Consider the following 18404-nt stretch of genomic DNA (forward strand, 5'->3'; position numbering starts at 1 on the left):
TCTCTACCAGATCTCCTGACAAACTGTAGTAGAAATTGCCGGGGGAATATGTTATTAGAGGACTTGGCTCGGGTACAAATCTGCATTTCTACTCTGGCCAATTTCTGTTTGAGATCTGCAAGAGGTCTGCTAGAGTCTAGCATAGGAGATATTACATTGAAGCTGATACCATCTTAACTGTTAACTGGCTTTACATGATGGTGGGCCATTGCTGTGTAATAACAGCATAGCAAATTTGAACCAGGAGGTTCAGATAGAAATTAGAAACTAGCAATACTACATTGACTGAGCAAAAGAGTATTAACAATGACAGTTCACAAGCCATACCAACCCCTTTCCCAGGTTATCCTCTGGACAGGGACAAAAGAAAGAGCCTGCACCATGAATGATATTGGAATGCTGTGCATCTTTATGAAGACAAACTCAGCTCTGCTGATGACATCTTTACACATAACAATACCACAGTGGTTTTATGTACATGTAGCTAGTAGGTCTTCAAGTAATCACTTCTTCATGGCCACATTTGAAATGGAGGTTAGAACAACTTAAAAGTTCCAATTAGATTTAGACTTTCTTGTACTTTTGGTAAGCTGTATTTTATCATACCTGTGAGAATAGAGACCTGGCCACTACTGTCTTGAGGACCTACTAGCTACTGAACATGTGAATTCTCAGGTGACATTAGGTACATCCAACAGACTTAGTGAAAAGATAATGTACCACACAAGTTTTAGCTGATTTTTTTTTCTACACTGTACCGCCTGAGGTGCACATGTGGGACTTTCCTTGAGCACTGACCAAGTCAATGTTGCATAACACAAGTACAAAAAGCAATGAGTAAGTTTACACACAATATCAAACAAAATATCACTAACACAATAACAGCACATGAAAGCTGTGTACATCAAGAGCAATATATGTCTGAAAAGCTCTACAATCTTAGTGCTGTATCCACAATACAGATTAAATACAAGCATCACAGGACAAAATAAATAAGTACATTTTGGAATTTCAAATGTACAGCAAATTATGACCTCTATTTGAAATCATCCTAAACAGTTAATCTATCTTAAATATGGTCATACTCATAATTCATCTTTCGTTAAAGATCACTCCTGCACAATAGGTTAAACCTGTGCATATCAAATGAGTACCAAGGAATGAATTGAAAACCTGTCATTGTGAATGACTGCCAATGTATATCTTGCACCAACTCCACAGGACTGATAAGACATACCTTCATCGGGCTATTTACAAGAATCAGAGGTATCAAAGGAAAAAGAATGCCACAAAAACTATGTACATCTTGAAAAATCATTCCAACATCAAGTATTACTGTGTATTAAGTTATGCCTGAAGGTACATGGCCTCACTGTAATTCAGACAATGTTTGACTTTTCTTAATATTGTTTCAGTACGTAAGAAAAAACATCCTTCTGGGAGATTACTATTCACAAATACATTGCAGTCATTCATTCATTCATGTTGTCTTGTGGTTTCTCCTTGATCTTACAAGATCAATGTCAATCTCTCTTCAACAGAACTTTCATAAATACCCTTAAAAGTAGCCTTTCTGTGAAGACAGTCTGATCCATGTCAAAATTTTCTGACAGCACACACCTGCTGTACACAATAGCTCCATGTGCAAAAGAATGGTTCTGAATTACACAGGATGAAACTACATACACAGCATTACACTGTTGATACATGTATATCATATTTTCCATGCAAGCAATCAACACACATAATCTCTCAAGATACAGTTATATGCTTCCATGCCTATGTACAATTGTTCATTATTACCACACACACAAATCATGTAAATACTAGACACAGTTCATTTGTTTATGATTAACACTTAAAGTCCTTAATCTCATGTTTGAGTCTCTGAAATTACACTGGCCACACTGTACATCAACCACATTACCTCCATTCGTGTACTGGCTACAAATATCACTTACAAATACCTAATCAGAATATATGTCAAGAAGACAGACCACATTGTTATTACATTATTAGTTCTTTGCAATAGACAATGCTTTTAGCTGCCTAATCTTCTCAACTCCCTCCTGGCTTTATATGACTTCCAGTTCCAGTACAAAAATAGTTTTTAATCCTAAAAAATAGTTTTGTCTTATTGCTTTGTTTTATTTTTGACATGAAAAATCATAACTCATCCAGATTTATATTTCTGCTCTCAAACTTACTCTAATGTTCTTCTGAATAGCCTACAAACACCTTGACGGTGCTTGAGGTTAATGATGTACTGACCATTACTTCTGCATACACAAAGATCAGGTTATCCCTGCCATCATCCGGTTATATTCTCTGCATGGAGATCAAGTTTTCATGACCAGACTGCAATCTACTGAAAACTTTCTTCACATCAGATCATAGCCTATTAGATTGAGTATTATCTACTCCTACATCTAATACTGGGAGCAGACTTCTTTTAACATTGTTAAGTTCGAACAATTTTGCAAAATACCTGATCTGCAAGAACTGCATGGAAACAAACCAATGACAACTGCAAAGGACAACAACATGGGAGTTCTAAGCTTTTAGCATCCATGAAAGCAACACTGAGCTGCTAGATGGAAACTCCCATTAGGAAATAGCATGCCAAGAGATACAACAACACACAATTTAACATTTTGGTGAACTTCTGTCCATCTGCATAATGTGCTACCTGATGAAATCCACTGTGCCTGTCAGTAGGTTTCCTTACAGTCAGTCCTACATATTTCAGGCATCTTGGTGTCAGATTGCACATGTGCCAAAAAACATAATTACTTATCATTTAAGTTGTTTAATCTTTCAGATGAGCCTTGAATACTAGTAAATCAACTGAAACATCCCAGCACAGTGGTGACCATGTTTTTCAATCTCTGGACAGCTACCTGAACAAAGATACTTTTTCTATATTGATGAAGACAGCAGTCATAATCTATCTATGTCTTTGATCTGAAGAAGAACAGATACCCTAAGCGACATCCACTCTCATAGGAATGATCCCACTGACTGTAAGGATCTTGCCATGCTTGGACCTCAGGTGTCTCTTGTAGGTGTTCCTGGTCTTGAATCTGCGTGGACAGTCGCAGCAGGCAAATGGGGACTCACCTGTGTGTCTGCGCAAGTGTTCCTGGAACAACAGACAGGTGCTGTCAATCATCAGGGATAGCTTTGCCTCCAAATATGGTATCAGTAAAATCAGTATGTTGTGAAAAATTGTAAAATGCTTACTCTTATGCATCAATAGACCAATCTACAATAAACCATTTCATAATCATATATGGCATATGTGCTGCAGACCCATATCCTTGTATACCAGTATTGTGGTTAACTACTCGTGAGGGAATTCTTACCTTGAAGTGGCTGGGGTGGCGAAACTTGCGGCCACAGTGTTCACAGGTGAAGCGACTCTGGTTGTTGTGCATCATCATGTGGTAGTTTAAACTGTGCAGGCGGGTGAAAGTGGCCTTGCAAAGCTTGCAACTGTAGGGCTTGATGCCTGGGGGAAGAGTGTATTTTATCACATTAGATAAGTTGTTCAAAGTGATATGCATACATTGGAACAAGAAATAATCAATGAACTGCATGAATGTAAAGCAAAAGTAAAGTACCTGCATGGCTCCTGAGGTGGCTAATGAGGGTGGCAGAGGCTGTGTAATGCTTCCCACAGATGTCACAGATGAAGGGTACGTACACATCCTCTGGACGTGGCAACTTCTTCCTCTTAAGTTGATTCAACAGGTCCAGGGCCTTTTGCTGCAGCACAGAAGAGGCAACAAATCATGTTTAGTGAACTGAAGTCTGATTGTCCTTTCCATAATCATTTACTTTTTCTAATGTACAACAGCATGGTGTCTCAATTGTGATTAAAGGTAAGTTACATATGTCAATTTTAAGCACATGGTAAATGTAAACAATGCACACTCTACTGTAAAATGCACATGCTAATAAACGTGCATCATTCCATACCCTTGTTTTCTTCTGCTCTGGATCCTCTCCTGCCTCTTGATTATTTGCCAACTTTGCTTTGGAGACAGTCGTCTTCTTCACAGCTTTCTTCAGCTGACCTCTGCCTCCTGGTTTCCGTGGTGATGGCTGCTTGCCCACCAGAGCATCACCCTCCAGGATAACTCCATACAGATATGGGTTTGGTTTAACATCTTCCTCTGCCTCCTCCTCTGCATCAGACCCCTCCTCCTCCTCTTCACCATCTCCATTCACTTCTGCACTCTGCTGTACAGCAAGCTGAGATAGTAGCTTCAGGTTTGCATTGCCATCCAATGTTGTTGGTGTTCCTCCAGCTGTTGTAGTAGTGGTGGTGGTAGTCTGGTTTGATGTAGCCCCAGACGGGCTGGTGTAGTTGTGATCGTGATGTGGTTGTACCTTGCTGGACCTGGTGGTCATGCTCCCTCTGTTGGCCATACTCTCCAGGATCTTAGCTGCCCGCTTGGATGGAGACTTGACAGGCGACCTCTTGGCAGGTCTCTCCTGACCATGCGGAGGGGTTTGTGGTTGTGAACTGCCTTGTTCAATGATATTAGACGCAGGGATCTCCCCATCAGTCAGTATGTTGTTGAATGTTTGTTTGCGGTTTCTCCTTAGGATGTTGGGAACATGTTTTTGCGGTGACTTTGCTTCTGCAACATCGTTGGGGTCATCCTGTTTAATGAGAGGAGACAGGGGGATGAGCTGCCCCTTGGGGACTAGCAGGATTTCTTCAGAGTCCTGAGTTGTTTTGATCATAGTGAAGCTGGAGTGGTTCAGGAGCTGGGGGTCAGGCAGCGTCAAGTTGTCTACCACAGTTGTAACTGGAACCATGCATGTACTGTCCTCGACCTCCACTGTCCCTGCAAAACATCAGAGTCTTCATGTTACCATACATGCTACCATCTTCTGCTATACTAACAACAAAGTTAACAGTAATAATTATTCCACAATTTGAAATCTTGCTATCACAAACTTTGTACATTAACATTGAAATGGGCTTAACAATAGCAGGACTAGTTTTGCAGAGATAAATGATGTTACCATCAGTTGGGACAGCTTCAGGCTTGATCTCAGCAGACTGCCGACGGGCCAAGGCAGTGCCTGATCTTGTTCTCTTAGCTGTGGGAACGTAACTCTCATCTGTCTCTGTGGATGACAATGGATGTAAAGTAAACATAAGCAACCTGTTTGAATAAAGAATGTGGAAATAATTTATAATGTGAATGAATTCTTTATTAACCTTGAATTTTTTAGTGTATCCCAAGAAATTGCAATAAAGAATGTATATTTCTTTTCAATCTTGGCTGTAGCAGAATTTGGTGTAGCACTTAGAGAGGGGTTTTATCTAAATACATGTATCATATGGACAAACTAGAGGGAAATCACGAGGATTACCGAGATACATACCTTCAGCTTTTTTCTTCTTGTAGGTAGAACTTCCAATTGGATGAAAAGTCATCTTCTTCACTTTTTCTGGTTCTGAAATGACAAATCACTGGTTGATCACAACAACATAGACCTCACTTCAAAGAGTACAACAGATTAGTACTCATGCAAATATGGAATAGACAACATATTCAGTGGGCCAAATTTTCATGTCAGACTTGCTAGACAAAAGTAGATAAAGAATGCTTAAGAAAGATGACATATTCCTATGCCTTACCGCTAGCACACTCCTGCAACAGTTCACCAACATGACTCAGTAAGTGCCTCTTGATTTGATCCCGCCCATCATTAGAGCCATCATCCTCAAATGCTGCCTGGCACCGAGACGGGATCAGCTGACATGAGTAGATGTGGCGCACAGTGTTGGTGCGACAGGAAACCTCCTGGACAAACTGGGCAAAACGCTTGACCAGCGAGAACTCTGACATCTTCCTGAGCTGGTCTAAGGTCACACCCTCCGCCTCTCCCTTGCTCTGTCTTTTGCGGGCTGCCGCCTCTTTTATCTGAAGAGGTGCGGACAACATCAAGAACACATTTTTTAACATTTTCAAAGTTTACTCATCACGCAAGTAAATTCTTCTGGTACTTGATGCACAAGCTCTTATCCTAATCTATATTCACACAGTCTCAATTCAATCATTGTGGTCCAACTTGTATTCACTGGACACAAACACATTCAGACATGGCGTGCACCCTGGGCGTGATACACACATTGGGTTTTGCCCAGTATTACTTCACTTTAAGTTCACGGTAGCAAAATTTCACGGTGTAAGAAAAATGGACATTTTCACTGAACTTTAACTTCACGGTGGTAGCAAGTGACTTGCAGAAAGGATGTGTGAAGGAATCATAAATAGGTTTTTCACTGTGATAAGTTCACGGTCCAGTGGTGACAGTGAAAACAGTGAACTTAAAGTTACAGTGAAAGAAACAAGAACTACAGCATATATACGTAGATAGATAGACATGGCTCATTATCATTTCATCCCTTGTAAAATCACCTTAAATTATTCTTTGAGCCTACTGAAACAATCATTACTATCAATCACTTACAGAGGCTTTGGTCTTGGCCTCTCTCTCATGAGTCTTCCCCTTGGTTGGTTCCCGATGTCCTGACTTCCCCTGGGTCATGGCAGCCGGAGAGGAATTTGCTTGCTCATTCACTACTTTACAAAAGAAAGTATCATTAAAATAGGCCCCCAAAAAATATCAACAGCCTGGCAATATGTAATTTCTCCCTCTAAAATTCTTTTTTTTTTCTGTCAAAGTTAGATTGACTGAATTGTCATAGGCAATTTTAATGATTTCCAATTAATATTTTACCCTTTTTATTAATAGAACCAGTTTTACTCCATGGTTCACAATATTTTCAGCATCTAAGGTGATATACTTGTATCAACTTCAGAATGCAATGCAAAATACACAACTGTTAATTCATGTTAATTCTCAATAATCATACTGTCCGTCTGGCGTATTGCCAGATACTCCTTCCTTGAATAAATAATTTGTCAACGTTATTAATATCATAAACACGACCTGACTAAAATCGAAGTTAGTTTAACTACATATCTCAAGTTCATACCCTCTGATACAAATGAATTCGTAACATACTGATCAAGCAGGGAGTGATTCTAACGGCGCGCAAGCGGACAGTGCCCCGATTACCGCTGTCAACAAGAAGAATTTGTCATGCTTCCTTTCGCGCGAATTTTACGTCTGCTACAAAATATGCAACAATTTGCGACAATTCCGCTTGAACAGAACTGCCATAAACAACAGCGCGTGTAAATAATGCCAATTTATGACTTGTAGCAGCATGTGTTATTTCGGATGGGGAAATGATTAAGATGACATTTTAAATATCCTTTAAGCTACGATAAGCCCGCGCCATTTGGAAGCAAAGCAAGAAAACATGATTTTCAAAATGGCGGTTTCACCAACCTGACGGAGTGCAGAGCCGAGAAGGAATAAAATCGTTCAAAAACTGACTAGTTGTCCATTTCGCCATGAAAGCCATGCGCGTCATGAGGAAAATGGACTTGGTAAAATTCTGAACGGTAAACAAGTAAGCTTGAGGGAGAAAGTCGTCGCCTTGGTGGACTTTTCCCGCTCACAACAAATCAGCGGGGACCCTTTGCTAGCAGCCGACATGGAAACAAGTCAAGTCGATGGTTAACTCGGTTTAGTCGAAATAACCATATGGAACAACCGCAAACTTTAAGAAAGGTATGGCATTGTTCTAAGGCTGTATCCTTACCAGTGTAATCGGCTTTTGAAGCCATTTTTCGCGTCACAGTCTGGTCTCGTTTGTGCGAAGACATCGCTTCTTGTTCGTCTGCTGCTGGCTGCAGACAACAAGCTTACCTTAATACCAGACGTACTCTGTTAGCATCAACATAATACAAGGTCTCAGGCTACAGAATTTGAGACTTTTTGATATGACATGCAATTGCTTAGCACTACAAAAGTCAAAATATCCGACCAGTGATGCAATAAGTAATTTTGAATGTTTGTTATTGTATTTTTAGACCACTAAGGAAGGTCTAATATAAATGCATGCTGGGTAAAATGCCAGTGGTACGTTATATCTCACGGTAACCATAAGTAAGGAGAGAGGGAAAAAATGAACCCACTGATATTTTAAATCGTCCCCTTTTTGTGCGTTCTACTAGTGTAGAGAACTAGATATGTGAGAATTGTTGGAATTCATGGCGAATCTTAAAGATATCGGCGGTGGCGGGAAAACATCCTTCCCATCGTGCATCAAGCAGTGGTGATCACGTGATATAATTAGGTCACTAATATTATGCTAAGATGGCGGATGACCTCCGGTTTGTATTTGGGATTTCCTAGAAAACTCTTTAAATCATAGACACATATGTCATATCCGCACAGAAGGAGCAAGGGACTTTGAAGAATACATCCGTGATCAGGTTGGTAGGTTTTTGTCCTCGAGTTTTGTGCCTCACTGTCTTTAGTTTGTTTCAAGTTTCTTGGGCGGACCAGTTTATTTGTTGGTAGTCGTACGATGCGATACCAGCTGATCAGTGAAATTAATGTCAGCTGCGTCTGTCGACGGGACCTTCACTTTCACCTTTTCTCGATTAAAGCCTAGAAAAGTTGCGTTTCACGATGTAGTCGCCAAACTTCACTTGGTTGATTTGCTTGGTGTGTTTTGTATGTGAGAAAGTGGTGTCAAACAAGTCATAATGAATAAATTTCGAACAACTCTCTTGTTTACTGGAGGAAAGGTAAGACACTAGAGCTAGATTCATGACCATTTGAACACTATACACTCTGAATATTTGTGTTTCAACAATTCGAATAGAATTGGGCTCAAGTTTGAATAACGTTAATACTATACATTATATTATAACAGATACAAATTATGAATATGGGTCATGGATGAATATGCAGTGATGGATATACATTTTGTTCAGTCTGCTTTACATTCTAAAGAATGAGAAAAATTGTACAAGAATACAAAATTGTAGTACAAGTACTGCTAGTAGGGCAAATAACTTGCAGGCTATTCATTTATGTGAATTATGTTCCAGGGTTGCTGATATACTTTTTGTCCCATAGCCCATTCGTCCTCTAGTCTTTTCGTCCTCGTCATGGAGGTTTTGTCAAATGATGTTTGTCCATGCAACAAGTTATTACAAGTCACACAATTTTTATCAAGAGTTTATACCAAACTTCTAAAAAAAACTACACCGTTGCTTCATCTTTTTTACCAACGAAAACCGGCACTCACCTGATGCACGAACAGCGAGGAATTGTCATGATATTGCCGCCTCCGCCATCTTGGTTGTTTATGCATGTTCAGTTGCAAATCGCTGGTGAGCACCGTTGTATACCGAGATTGTGTGAGTAGTTATGCACAATTAAATGAAACTATAGAGTAGAGTAGAAGACTGTATGGGCATTTTGAAAAACACTAGGATATTTATGTTGCTAAATTTACCACTGAGGCACAGACCGGGGACGAGTGGAAGTAATGGCATTGTCTAACTGAGGATGGCGGCAATTACTTTTATGCTACAACTTTAATACAAGCTGTCTACAAATGCTTTCAAAGTAAGATTTAATCAAGTATTGAATAAGACGGGATAAAAGTTATATAAACTAGTCATTTAGGGTGTAAACATTGTTATATATGTCACAGTAGAGATGGCGATTCAGGACAATCGGCGATTGTCCTAGGACAGATCGCGATCGCCGTTTGTCCTAGGACAGACTGCGATCGCGATCTGTCCTAGGACAATCGCCGATTCTACTAGTAGAGATGGCGATCGCAATCTGTCCTAGGACAAACGGCGATTCTACTTGAACAAATTCTGCGATCGCGATTTGTCCTAGGACAATCGCCGATTCTACTAGTAGAGATTGCGATCGCAATCTGTCCTAGGACAAACGGCGATTCTACTTGGACAAATTCTGATTATATGGAAATGCTTTGGAAAATAGAATGAATCATTGCATTACATTTCAATCATGTTTAACATGCTACCTACATTTCACAATTATTAACTATTTTAGGTGAATTAGTTCATATTTCATGATGGATAAATTTCATGTGGGTATGTTTTCTGATAAAGTAATTTCTGATAAAGCCGAGTGACAAAATTTTAATAACGTGTGAAAGATATCAGTTGGAAGACGGTGATCCAACAATGTTTCGGTATGCAAATTTTGAGGTGTCAACATAATACTGTACTCAGTTTCACACCTATTGAATTCACAACCTTAGGAGAACAATAACAATTGTAAAGTGATAAAACAGGTGTCAAAATATCAATCTCAGACCCCGTTCATACTAAATCGCGCAAATTTAGTCGCATTCCTTCACACCAGGGGTCGAACGAGCGCGAGTTGTAAAATCGCATCCAACAGCTTGATAAACGGCGGACGCGTTATTCGATTGTCACCACTCTTACTGTTGTGTTCAATGACCTTCTTGTACTTCATCTTGAGTTTTTTTACCTTTAATAGTGCGGCATTACTTCGATGTTTTCGCGTATTTGGCTAACTCAGGCAGTCGCCACTTCAGCGTACACGCCCTGGTTTCGGTGGGATCCCTTGAGTTTCTTCTGAATCCCCACATCCCCGAAGATGGCCATCAGTACATGCGTTTTCGTCATTCCATACGCCAAAATCGCCGCCCGATTCTGACATATTTCCGCCGCATTCGGCGTAATATTCCAACAATTTAGGAGGTAGATGAACATCGTATGATGAGCGGAAAGACTGAATTTGCAGATGACCCCTTGACCCATGACCGGGTCAATATGCAAAGTAAAGCGCCCAACGCGCATCAAGGCGATTTCGAGCGTTCATACTAAGTCGGAATGCAGGCAAATCGCGAGTAAACCACCTCCGGAGGTGGTTTCGCGGAACGCGATTTCGGGCGATTTCAAATGCGATTTGGAGCGTTCATACTAAGCCACATTATCGCGATTTACGCGATTTAGTATGAACGGGGTCTCAGTTTCAAGACACTACAGTTTCACACCTATATCATTTCACAGTCAGACATATACTGAATGATTTTACAACTTAGGCAGAACAATAAAAATTAGAGGGTGATCAAACATTTTTGCTGTATATTGCTGTTTCCTTTATCTTAGCATCAATTGAGTTTGTAAATACTAAATCAGAGTTTGTAAATACTAAATAAAATCATGGTTTATAAAAAAATATTGCTGTTTCCGTAATATCTTAGCATCATTAAGTTTGGATCGCCGTTTGTCCTAGGACAGATTGCGATCGCAATCTCTACTAGTAGAATCGGCGATTGTCCTAGGACAGATCGCGATCGCAGTCTGTCCTAGGACAAACGGCGATCGCGATCTGTCCTAGGACAATCGCCGATTGTCCTGAATCGCCATCTCTACTGTGACATATACATGTAGGAGGACGAAAAGACAATAACGAGGACGAAAGAACTAGAGGACGAACGGGTACCTGATACACATGTACCTGTTACAGACCTAGAATTAACAAGCCCAGGGATGAAAAAAAAAAAACTATCTTTCACTCTTACCAACCTTGAAGAGAGAATTGCAATTTCACATAAACAAACCCAGGGCACCAGCCTTTTTTCCGCACAGCTTTTATTTTATCTTTGATATCGGATTACCGTCATTACGTGTCCAACAATTAGACCAAAATATATTTTCTATTCAGTCATATCAACCTAAAAAAGTAATAAGGCAGTAGCCTGGAATCCAGACCTATTATACTCTAGCTCCCGAGTCTCTATCCGCACTCGGGAGCTATAATAGGTCTGGATTCCAGGCTTATAAGGTAGGGGTGAAGGTAGTCCCATAGCCTTTTTGAGGCTGTAGGGGCAGTGGGTTGTTATCCGCTATATTGAGGGCATTGGGAGCCCATCCACCACCTTTTACATCCCTAACCGAAGTCAGGTACCCATTTTTACACCTGGGTGGAGCAAGAAAATTCATGTTTTTTTTGTTTTGTTTGTTTGTTTGTTTATTTTGAAACACCTGGGTAGCCTATTCAGTGCCAATACACTGGTTTTCGATAGGGCCCAGTTTCACATATACATACATGGAAAATAAAAAACAACTTACAGAGAGAAACCTTTCTGAATGACAACGTGTACCCAGGAATGTCAGGAATCGAACCTGTGACCCCTCAATCTTATATCTGCTAGCCACTCGGCCATTCAGAAACTGTTCGGAAAAACGTTAGTACCCAGGATTTTTAGTGTTCAACTTGTCCAAATACCAGTTGTGCAGAATTTGTAAAAAGTACTTGAAGTATAAAGGTACACTGGTGCTTGGGTTCTTGGGGAATGCGGAGGACGAATTCAATATATTTCAAGCGTTTAAGTTGCAGTACAGATATTCAAAAGTGGAAAACAAACATTCAACTTAACCTATATTAAATAACATTATAACATATATTCAATAATTTTCCCACCGATGAAAGTGAACATTAGGGCAGTTTTTTTCTTGTCAGATTTTTTAATACTTTTTTGTCCCTTAGAGAACATTACAGCTAGGCATTGTCAGCAAATATTTTCTTCCTTGTTTATTCTGTAATTGCATTTACAGCACCATTGCCAGCTGTGAGTCATGACAGATTTCTGTGTTGATAACCTTGGAATAGGTCCAGAAAACTTGTTTGGGTTGTGTTAATTTTTGGTAATGCTCCTAACCTTTCAGAGTCATTCAATGATTAAATTTCCCATCTTTTCCCATAGGAACTCCACACAATGCAGAAGTGATGACATCATCGGGCATTTGTGGACATTTAAAGAAGCACGGCCTCATGGACGGCAAGTCTGTCATATGACCCAGTGATAGAAACTGTTGAACAAATGGGCCTTAAATGGAATGCTGTGCCTTCCAATATCTGATGTATTACTAGGAAACAATACCGGACTCCAGCTGTTGACCTGTGGCAAACTAGACACACTCAACCCAACTGCCACCAGCATTATTTGAGTCGGATCAAAAACGTCCATTACAAGTGGTATACAAGGAACAATCAATAGTCCCCGCAGTCACAAACATGGGCTCTGTGTGGAAGAGACTTCAGCGCGTCAACAAGAAGGCGGCCAAATTCCAGTTCATCGCCTCATATCAGGAACTGACGGTGGAATGTACTAAGAAGTGGTAGGTTGTATTGGTTATTTTTGGAGATGAAGGTCATAGGGGTAGGTCAGACTATGATTGGTTCATACTGTTTTGTGTTCTAGAGTAAGGCCAGAGAGTGGGTACTCCATTTTAACCCTGAATAGATTCTTACATGTTACAAGGACATATCAACATCGGCTATCATGTACTAATACATAGCAGACAGATGTCATTGTGTCTTGTCATGTTAGCTGTTTGGCCACAACTGCAGCTACATCATGAGAAGAACATGCCAAAATCAGCCCAGAATTGTATGTTACAGGCCTCACCAATGTATGTATGTTATCATAATGGTAACGCCTATTACAACTGTTCCTAACCTTGTTTCTTTTGCGGATCCTGTTTAACATCTACGAAATCCCTTGTCAGAAACTGGAAAGGGACCCCAAGAAAGGTTGATCAAAAACATTTGTCCTAATCAGCTCATTTGAGTCAAGGCCAGAAGAGAGGCCCTGCTCTTGACCTGGTTGTCACGTTCAATGGTAGATGGAATCAGTTACCACAAGTGCAATGATTTTAGGACCATTTTCACCAAGGCAATTGGATTACACATATTGGACGCAGTCAGAAAATCAATAATGATTTGATAACCACTGGAAAGGACAGGAAGGGACTGTACATAACAAATAGTATATATAGAGGACAGAGATTCTATAGGTTTAGTAGCAATATTGTTTGTTCCCTACCTCCAACTGAAGGAAGCAATTTTGTATACTATAAGACCAAAATATCTGGAAACGTGCTGAATACTGGTAAATGGTGCAGTTTACTTCCTCAAGGGGAAGTGGAAGTCAACAGCTGTGATATCAAGTGAAACTGTTTCACATCATATCAAACACTCTCCATTGTCCGGAAACTGATAAACATGTGTGAGCTGGCTCAACTGCAGGATATCAATTTTGCAGCTCCATGCATAACCAGTGGTTGAAATGTCAGCTTTGCCACAGAGTGATGCTGCAAAAGGAACAATGAACGAAAAAGTCCAGCTCAATATTCAAGACATTTAGGGTTTACGGTATCAAGAAAAATATACATGATCATTACATGTGTGTCAGTTGAAATGTCTAAATTGATGAGAGTGAAGGGTAGCCTGGTAACCATTCTCAATGGGTCGGCTCATGGGTGTTTTGCTTGGCAAGTCTTATAGCTACCAAGCAATGGCCTTTTTCTCACAGCCTATCCTTCCAGCTGGCCTTTCTAATCACTGCTGGCATCGTGAGCAAAGTGATAGAAATCAACCCCGTAAAAATCCCTCAACATGTGCTAATGAACTGGGCAGGCAGCAAACACTCCCAGCACGGTGGAGATACCAGGGTGCTCATGATGGTGTGGTTACCAGGCTATGTGAAGGATAGGATATGTCAGAGGCATGGCAGGCATGTGTCCAGGGCATGACCTGATGGATTTTACTTTGGCTTCCCTCTGCGGCTGGAATCCCTTTGGCATATTTCATTAGATATATGTACAGACTGTACATGTGTTTTCAAGTGAGAGTAGGTCAAACCTTCCCTCGGCTGCCTAAACCCATAATCAATATCAAAACGCTGCCTCAGAATGAGGTTGATAGAGTTAAGGATTACAAAATCACTAATGTTTTCAAAATCAATTGGTTTTTATACACATATTTTCACAACTGGTACTGTCTTTGGTTGCAGTTGTGCGACATAGACAATTAAGTTTTGAAAACAAGCAAATTGATCTGTTAAACTTTGACCCTAAGTGGTGTGAGCAAATAAAAATGAGTGCTCTATGTTAGCATGCATGTTTACTGATTTTGTTGATTTTTCCCCTTTTTTTTCTAAACAGGCAACCAAACAAGCTTTGTGTGCTGTGGACAAGAAGGATACGTAAGAATTACAGCAAGGTATGTTTGTGGGTTAATTTGTAGAATACACAGAAATCTCATTACCGCTTTATATTAAACATTGATGAAGGTTAGGCATCCAAGTAATATGATATGCCAAATGACAGTTACTCAAGCAACTGGAAACAGTAAATTTTATCCAGTTGCTGGAGTAAGTGTCATTTGGCATCTATGAAACATTGATTTGATAGACAATGGTGGTTATATCTTATTTTTGTATTACCAGTAAGACAATCTTTAGTTTAGTTTAATTTTTTAATGTGTTTATGAGCAGTATTGTTGTATGACAATGAAATGGCTTTGACTTGCAAGGCATAATGCATCAGTAACAACATCAAAAGAAAATTGAAGGTTATGTATTCAGAGGAAAAAGTAAGGTGTAATATTATAATAAGAACAAGTTGTCAGTGTCAACCACTTGCAATTCCATGCCACACATGACACCTGTATGTTAAATTGTTTCTCCAGCTGCACACATGGCAGCCAGGCATCAAGAACCCCTACAGGGGGGCGGTGGTGTGGCCAGTACCGGAGAATGTGGAGATAACAGTCACACTCTTTCAGGTGGGTCATATACATGTAGCTTTGACTTTAAATTATTCTCATCCTTGAATCTATCTTGGAGCTTTATGGGCCAATGGTAGCAGTGTAGCACCTTTCTTATTTTTTACCAGGCATTTTAAGTAGAAACAATATTGGCAAAACCTTTGTCATTACTGTTGCAAGCAAATTGGCCCGGGCAAAAAAAACTTACTATTCAGTTTATTTATTTATTTATTGGTTCAGCATGTAATAATTCAGTTACTTGTTTCAATGCGTATTACTGACGTTATAATGATTTCATTCAGTTAGCCTTTTTCTGTTCATTTCTAGAACTTTTGTATTTTTCCCTTGCAGGATCCCAATAACCCAGAGTGGGATGACAAGGAGTGGACATTTGTAATCGAGGATGTGAGTATGACTCATCAGAGAGATTTCCTTTGTAGCTTCATGATTTGTAGAGCCCACATAAGCAATTAAGCATACTAAGCGCTGTTTTCAATGGAGGAGAGCAAGATATGCAGGTCACATTTAAGACATGGCAGCAAAATAACTTCATGATAATGCAGACCTGTGCTTAGTTTTACTGAAATTAATCATTTCTTCCTACTGTCTGTAGACAACATGGTCATCAAATAACACCAGATTCTGTATTCATTAATGTTAAAAGGAGTCCAAGACAGGGAAGCGAAGAAAGTTAGCCACAGCCAACATCAACATGAGGGAGTATGCCAGTGCAATCCCAACTCAACAGGAGCTCAAGCTCAAGCTCCGACCACTCACCAAGAAAGTGGTGTCTGCTACCTTACATTTCACCCTGTCATGTGTCTTCCTTAGAGAGGGAAAGGCCACGTAAGTATTCTGAGACTTATTATGCTATTATTTTCATGCCAATCCTGTTCTAACTCTAGTTAGAGGTATGCATAACTAGGTCTTTGTCCATTCTTCATGGGTATTTCTGAAGATTTTTGAGCAGCCAAAAAAATCTTCACTATATAGTTTCAAGCTAGTAGTTTAGATGGTCTTACATTGGAAGGGTCGTGTCAAAGCAACTGCTTGCATTTTTCCTGCCAATCAACAGGTGGACCACTACATTATTTGGGGGGTTTTCCATTAGATTGTTGTAAAACTCAGGTTTTTCTTTTGAACTTGAACATTTTATCTGTTGCCTGATGTTATGTATTAGAGCAGGTCTTGTTGTGAAGGTGGTACTAAGTTAGTTACAATGTGTACAGATAAAGTTGTAGAAACTAGTGACTGGATAGAATAGATTTTAGAATAGACAGGCCACACCTTTGTGTACTAAATGTGTAGAAAATACTCCATGGAAGTTGATATGATGCATTACTGATAAAAAATATTGAAGTATTTACATGTATATGTAGTCCAGCATTCTTGTCAATGATTGTGTAGTGGTATAGAGTAGAGGTTGGCTAGAAGTTCTATGATGTACACTTCTCAATTTTAGGTGTTTTAAACAGGTGGTTTGTTAAGGTTATGCACAAATTGATTCATCTCATCCCCTTGCTTTCTCACGCAGGGGCTTCATTTTCAAACTCAGTTGCTTATGGCTGTCCAGCAGCCCTACGAGTGAAGACCTTTCCTTGATTACGTAATTAAGTCAAAGTATCAGTTGATAATTCAGCCATTTATGGTTGAAAATGAAACCCCTGCTAACATATGTCTTTCTTTCACAGTATATGTTTATCTCATCGCTAATGTATTAGTGGCTATTACACTAAAGATTTAAGCCTAGTATGACACATCAAGGATTTCATGCTTGACTCTAATTATCATCAAGGTAATGAAGTAATGCATGCCTCTCATCCTTACATTAACACTGCACTGATCATTGATCAGGCCCAATCCTGCTTCCTATACTCTTGCACCATGGTGTCAGACTATCAGCAACTTGAATGTTTATCAGTGCACTTACATTTACTAATTATGCCAGCTTGTTATTGTGTACAACACTATTCCCTTTTTTCCCTCTAGGGTTACGAAAAGGGTCCGGGTCCCCTTCTTCCGGAACCTACCAATGCGTAAATGGCGTTCCAATGATGAGACACGTACCATGAGAAACTCTATGACAGCTCTGGCTGGGTAAACTGTATATGTAGTTGACAGAGTCACACGACAAACATTACCTGTGGTGTAGGACCTTAAGGATCTGTTATTCTAACTCCGAGACCTGTCTTTTTCCAGGGTTTCTCATGGTATTTCTGGACCTTTCTCTTGACTGGGCCTGATCAGCACCTCCCCATGTGTTAACCATCACGTGCACTCTCTCACACAGCCCTCAGCTGTCACCCTACCTGTCTGCCCTCAGTTAACCTGGTGTTGTTGTCCTTCCCATACCATAGGGTGTGGCGGTGTAATATGGTGGCATGTCAGTAAAGCTATAGATTAGCTATGTAGGAGAATTGTATGTAAGGAGACTAGTTGTATCAACCTTGTTCCAGTCTCAGTTCAGGCTCTTTGTCATCCACCCACTTAGCATGGAATCAACCACATCACTTTCAATCCTTGCAAAGCCTAATTCTAATCAAAATTAGCAAATGATGCTCTCAACATATCATTGAGAATACTATAAACAAATAAGGCAATTGGCACTGTTTCTTTGTTGAACATGACGATATGAACACTTCTATGAACCTACCAGTGTGGTTGACTCCAGACTTAAGAATGTCTTAGAGCTCTGTCAGAGGCCACAACCCTCTCAGCTGTGGATAGGAAAGTGTATGTGTAGCAAGTAGACGAATCATATTGAATTCAGCATGAGTAGGTTGTTGTAGAATTCTTGAGCTTGAAGGATTAATTCTTAACAGGGAAGGTCTTCTTTTCAGGGGAACAGGGTCTGTAGGTAGCATGCAGTAGAAGCAGGGAGG

General features: G+C 40.0%; 2 protein-coding genes across 5 annotated transcripts in view; one reads left to right on the forward strand and one right to left on the reverse strand.

The window, feature by feature from the left end:
- Nucleotides 1-386: 386 nt before the first annotated feature.
- Nucleotides 387-7825, reverse strand: LOC136433335 (uncharacterized). Of its 2 annotated transcripts, none has more exons than XM_066425436.1 (9): nt 7703-7825; nt 6499-6608; nt 5663-5948; nt 5407-5478; nt 5041-5145; nt 3982-4859; nt 3624-3768; nt 3366-3511; nt 387-3142 (listed from the first exon to the last, which is right to left on the reverse strand). In XM_066425436.1, exons 1-9 carry the CDS (start codon nt 7764-7766, stop codon nt 2984-2986), a joined length of 1965 nt encoding a protein of 654 aa, XP_066281533.1. In that variant the 5' UTR covers nt 7767-7825; the 3' UTR covers nt 387-2983. The 2 variants fall into 2 exon arrangements, with proteins under 2 accessions (XP_066281533.1, XP_066281532.1); XM_066425435.1 differs by having other exon boundaries at nt 6499-6611; nt 7703-7824.
- Nucleotides 7826-8228: 403 nt separating this feature from the next.
- The window catches only part of LOC136433333 (EH domain-binding protein 1-like), a 40168-nt gene continuing 29992 nt past the window's right edge, over nt 8229-18404 (forward strand). Inside the window, exons 1-7 of one of the 3 annotated variants that reach the window (XM_066425427.1) lie at nt 8229-8378; nt 12677-13091; nt 14919-14976; nt 15445-15540; nt 15874-15927; nt 16187-16368; nt 17512-17619. In XM_066425427.1, the coding sequence (XP_066281524.1) occupies nt 12988-13091; nt 14919-14976; nt 15445-15540; nt 15874-15927; nt 16187-16368; nt 17512-17619 (602 nt within the window). In that variant the 5' untranslated portion in view covers nt 8229-8378; nt 12677-12987. The remainder of the gene's footprint in view (nt 8379-12676; nt 13092-14918; nt 14977-15444; nt 15541-15873; nt 15928-16186; nt 16369-17511; nt 17620-18404) is intronic. The other 2 variants (XM_066425428.1, XM_066425426.1) reach the window with 2 other exon arrangements.

The sequence above is a fragment of the Branchiostoma lanceolatum genome, chromosome 4 (genome assembly GCF_035083965.1).
Source record: "Branchiostoma lanceolatum isolate klBraLanc5 chromosome 4, klBraLanc5.hap2, whole genome shotgun sequence".
NCBI classification, from domain to species: Eukaryota; Metazoa; Chordata; class Leptocardii; order Amphioxiformes; family Branchiostomatidae; genus Branchiostoma; species Branchiostoma lanceolatum.

Bases quoted from the DNA above. Each gene is read 5' to 3' on its own strand.
- LOC136433335 (XM_066425435.1), bottom strand. From the start codon at position 7,766: ATGTCTTCGCACAAACGAGACCAGACTGTGACGCGAAAAATGGCTTCA. The intron at 6,612-7,702 runs GTAAGGATACAG...TCTTTTGTAAAG, and splicing joins TTCAAAAGCCGATTACACTG to TAGTGAATGAGCAAGCAAAT. The intron at 3,143-3,365 runs GTAAGAATTCCC...CTGTTGTTCCAG, and splicing joins GCCACCCCAGCCACTTCAAG to GAACACTTGCGCAGACACAC.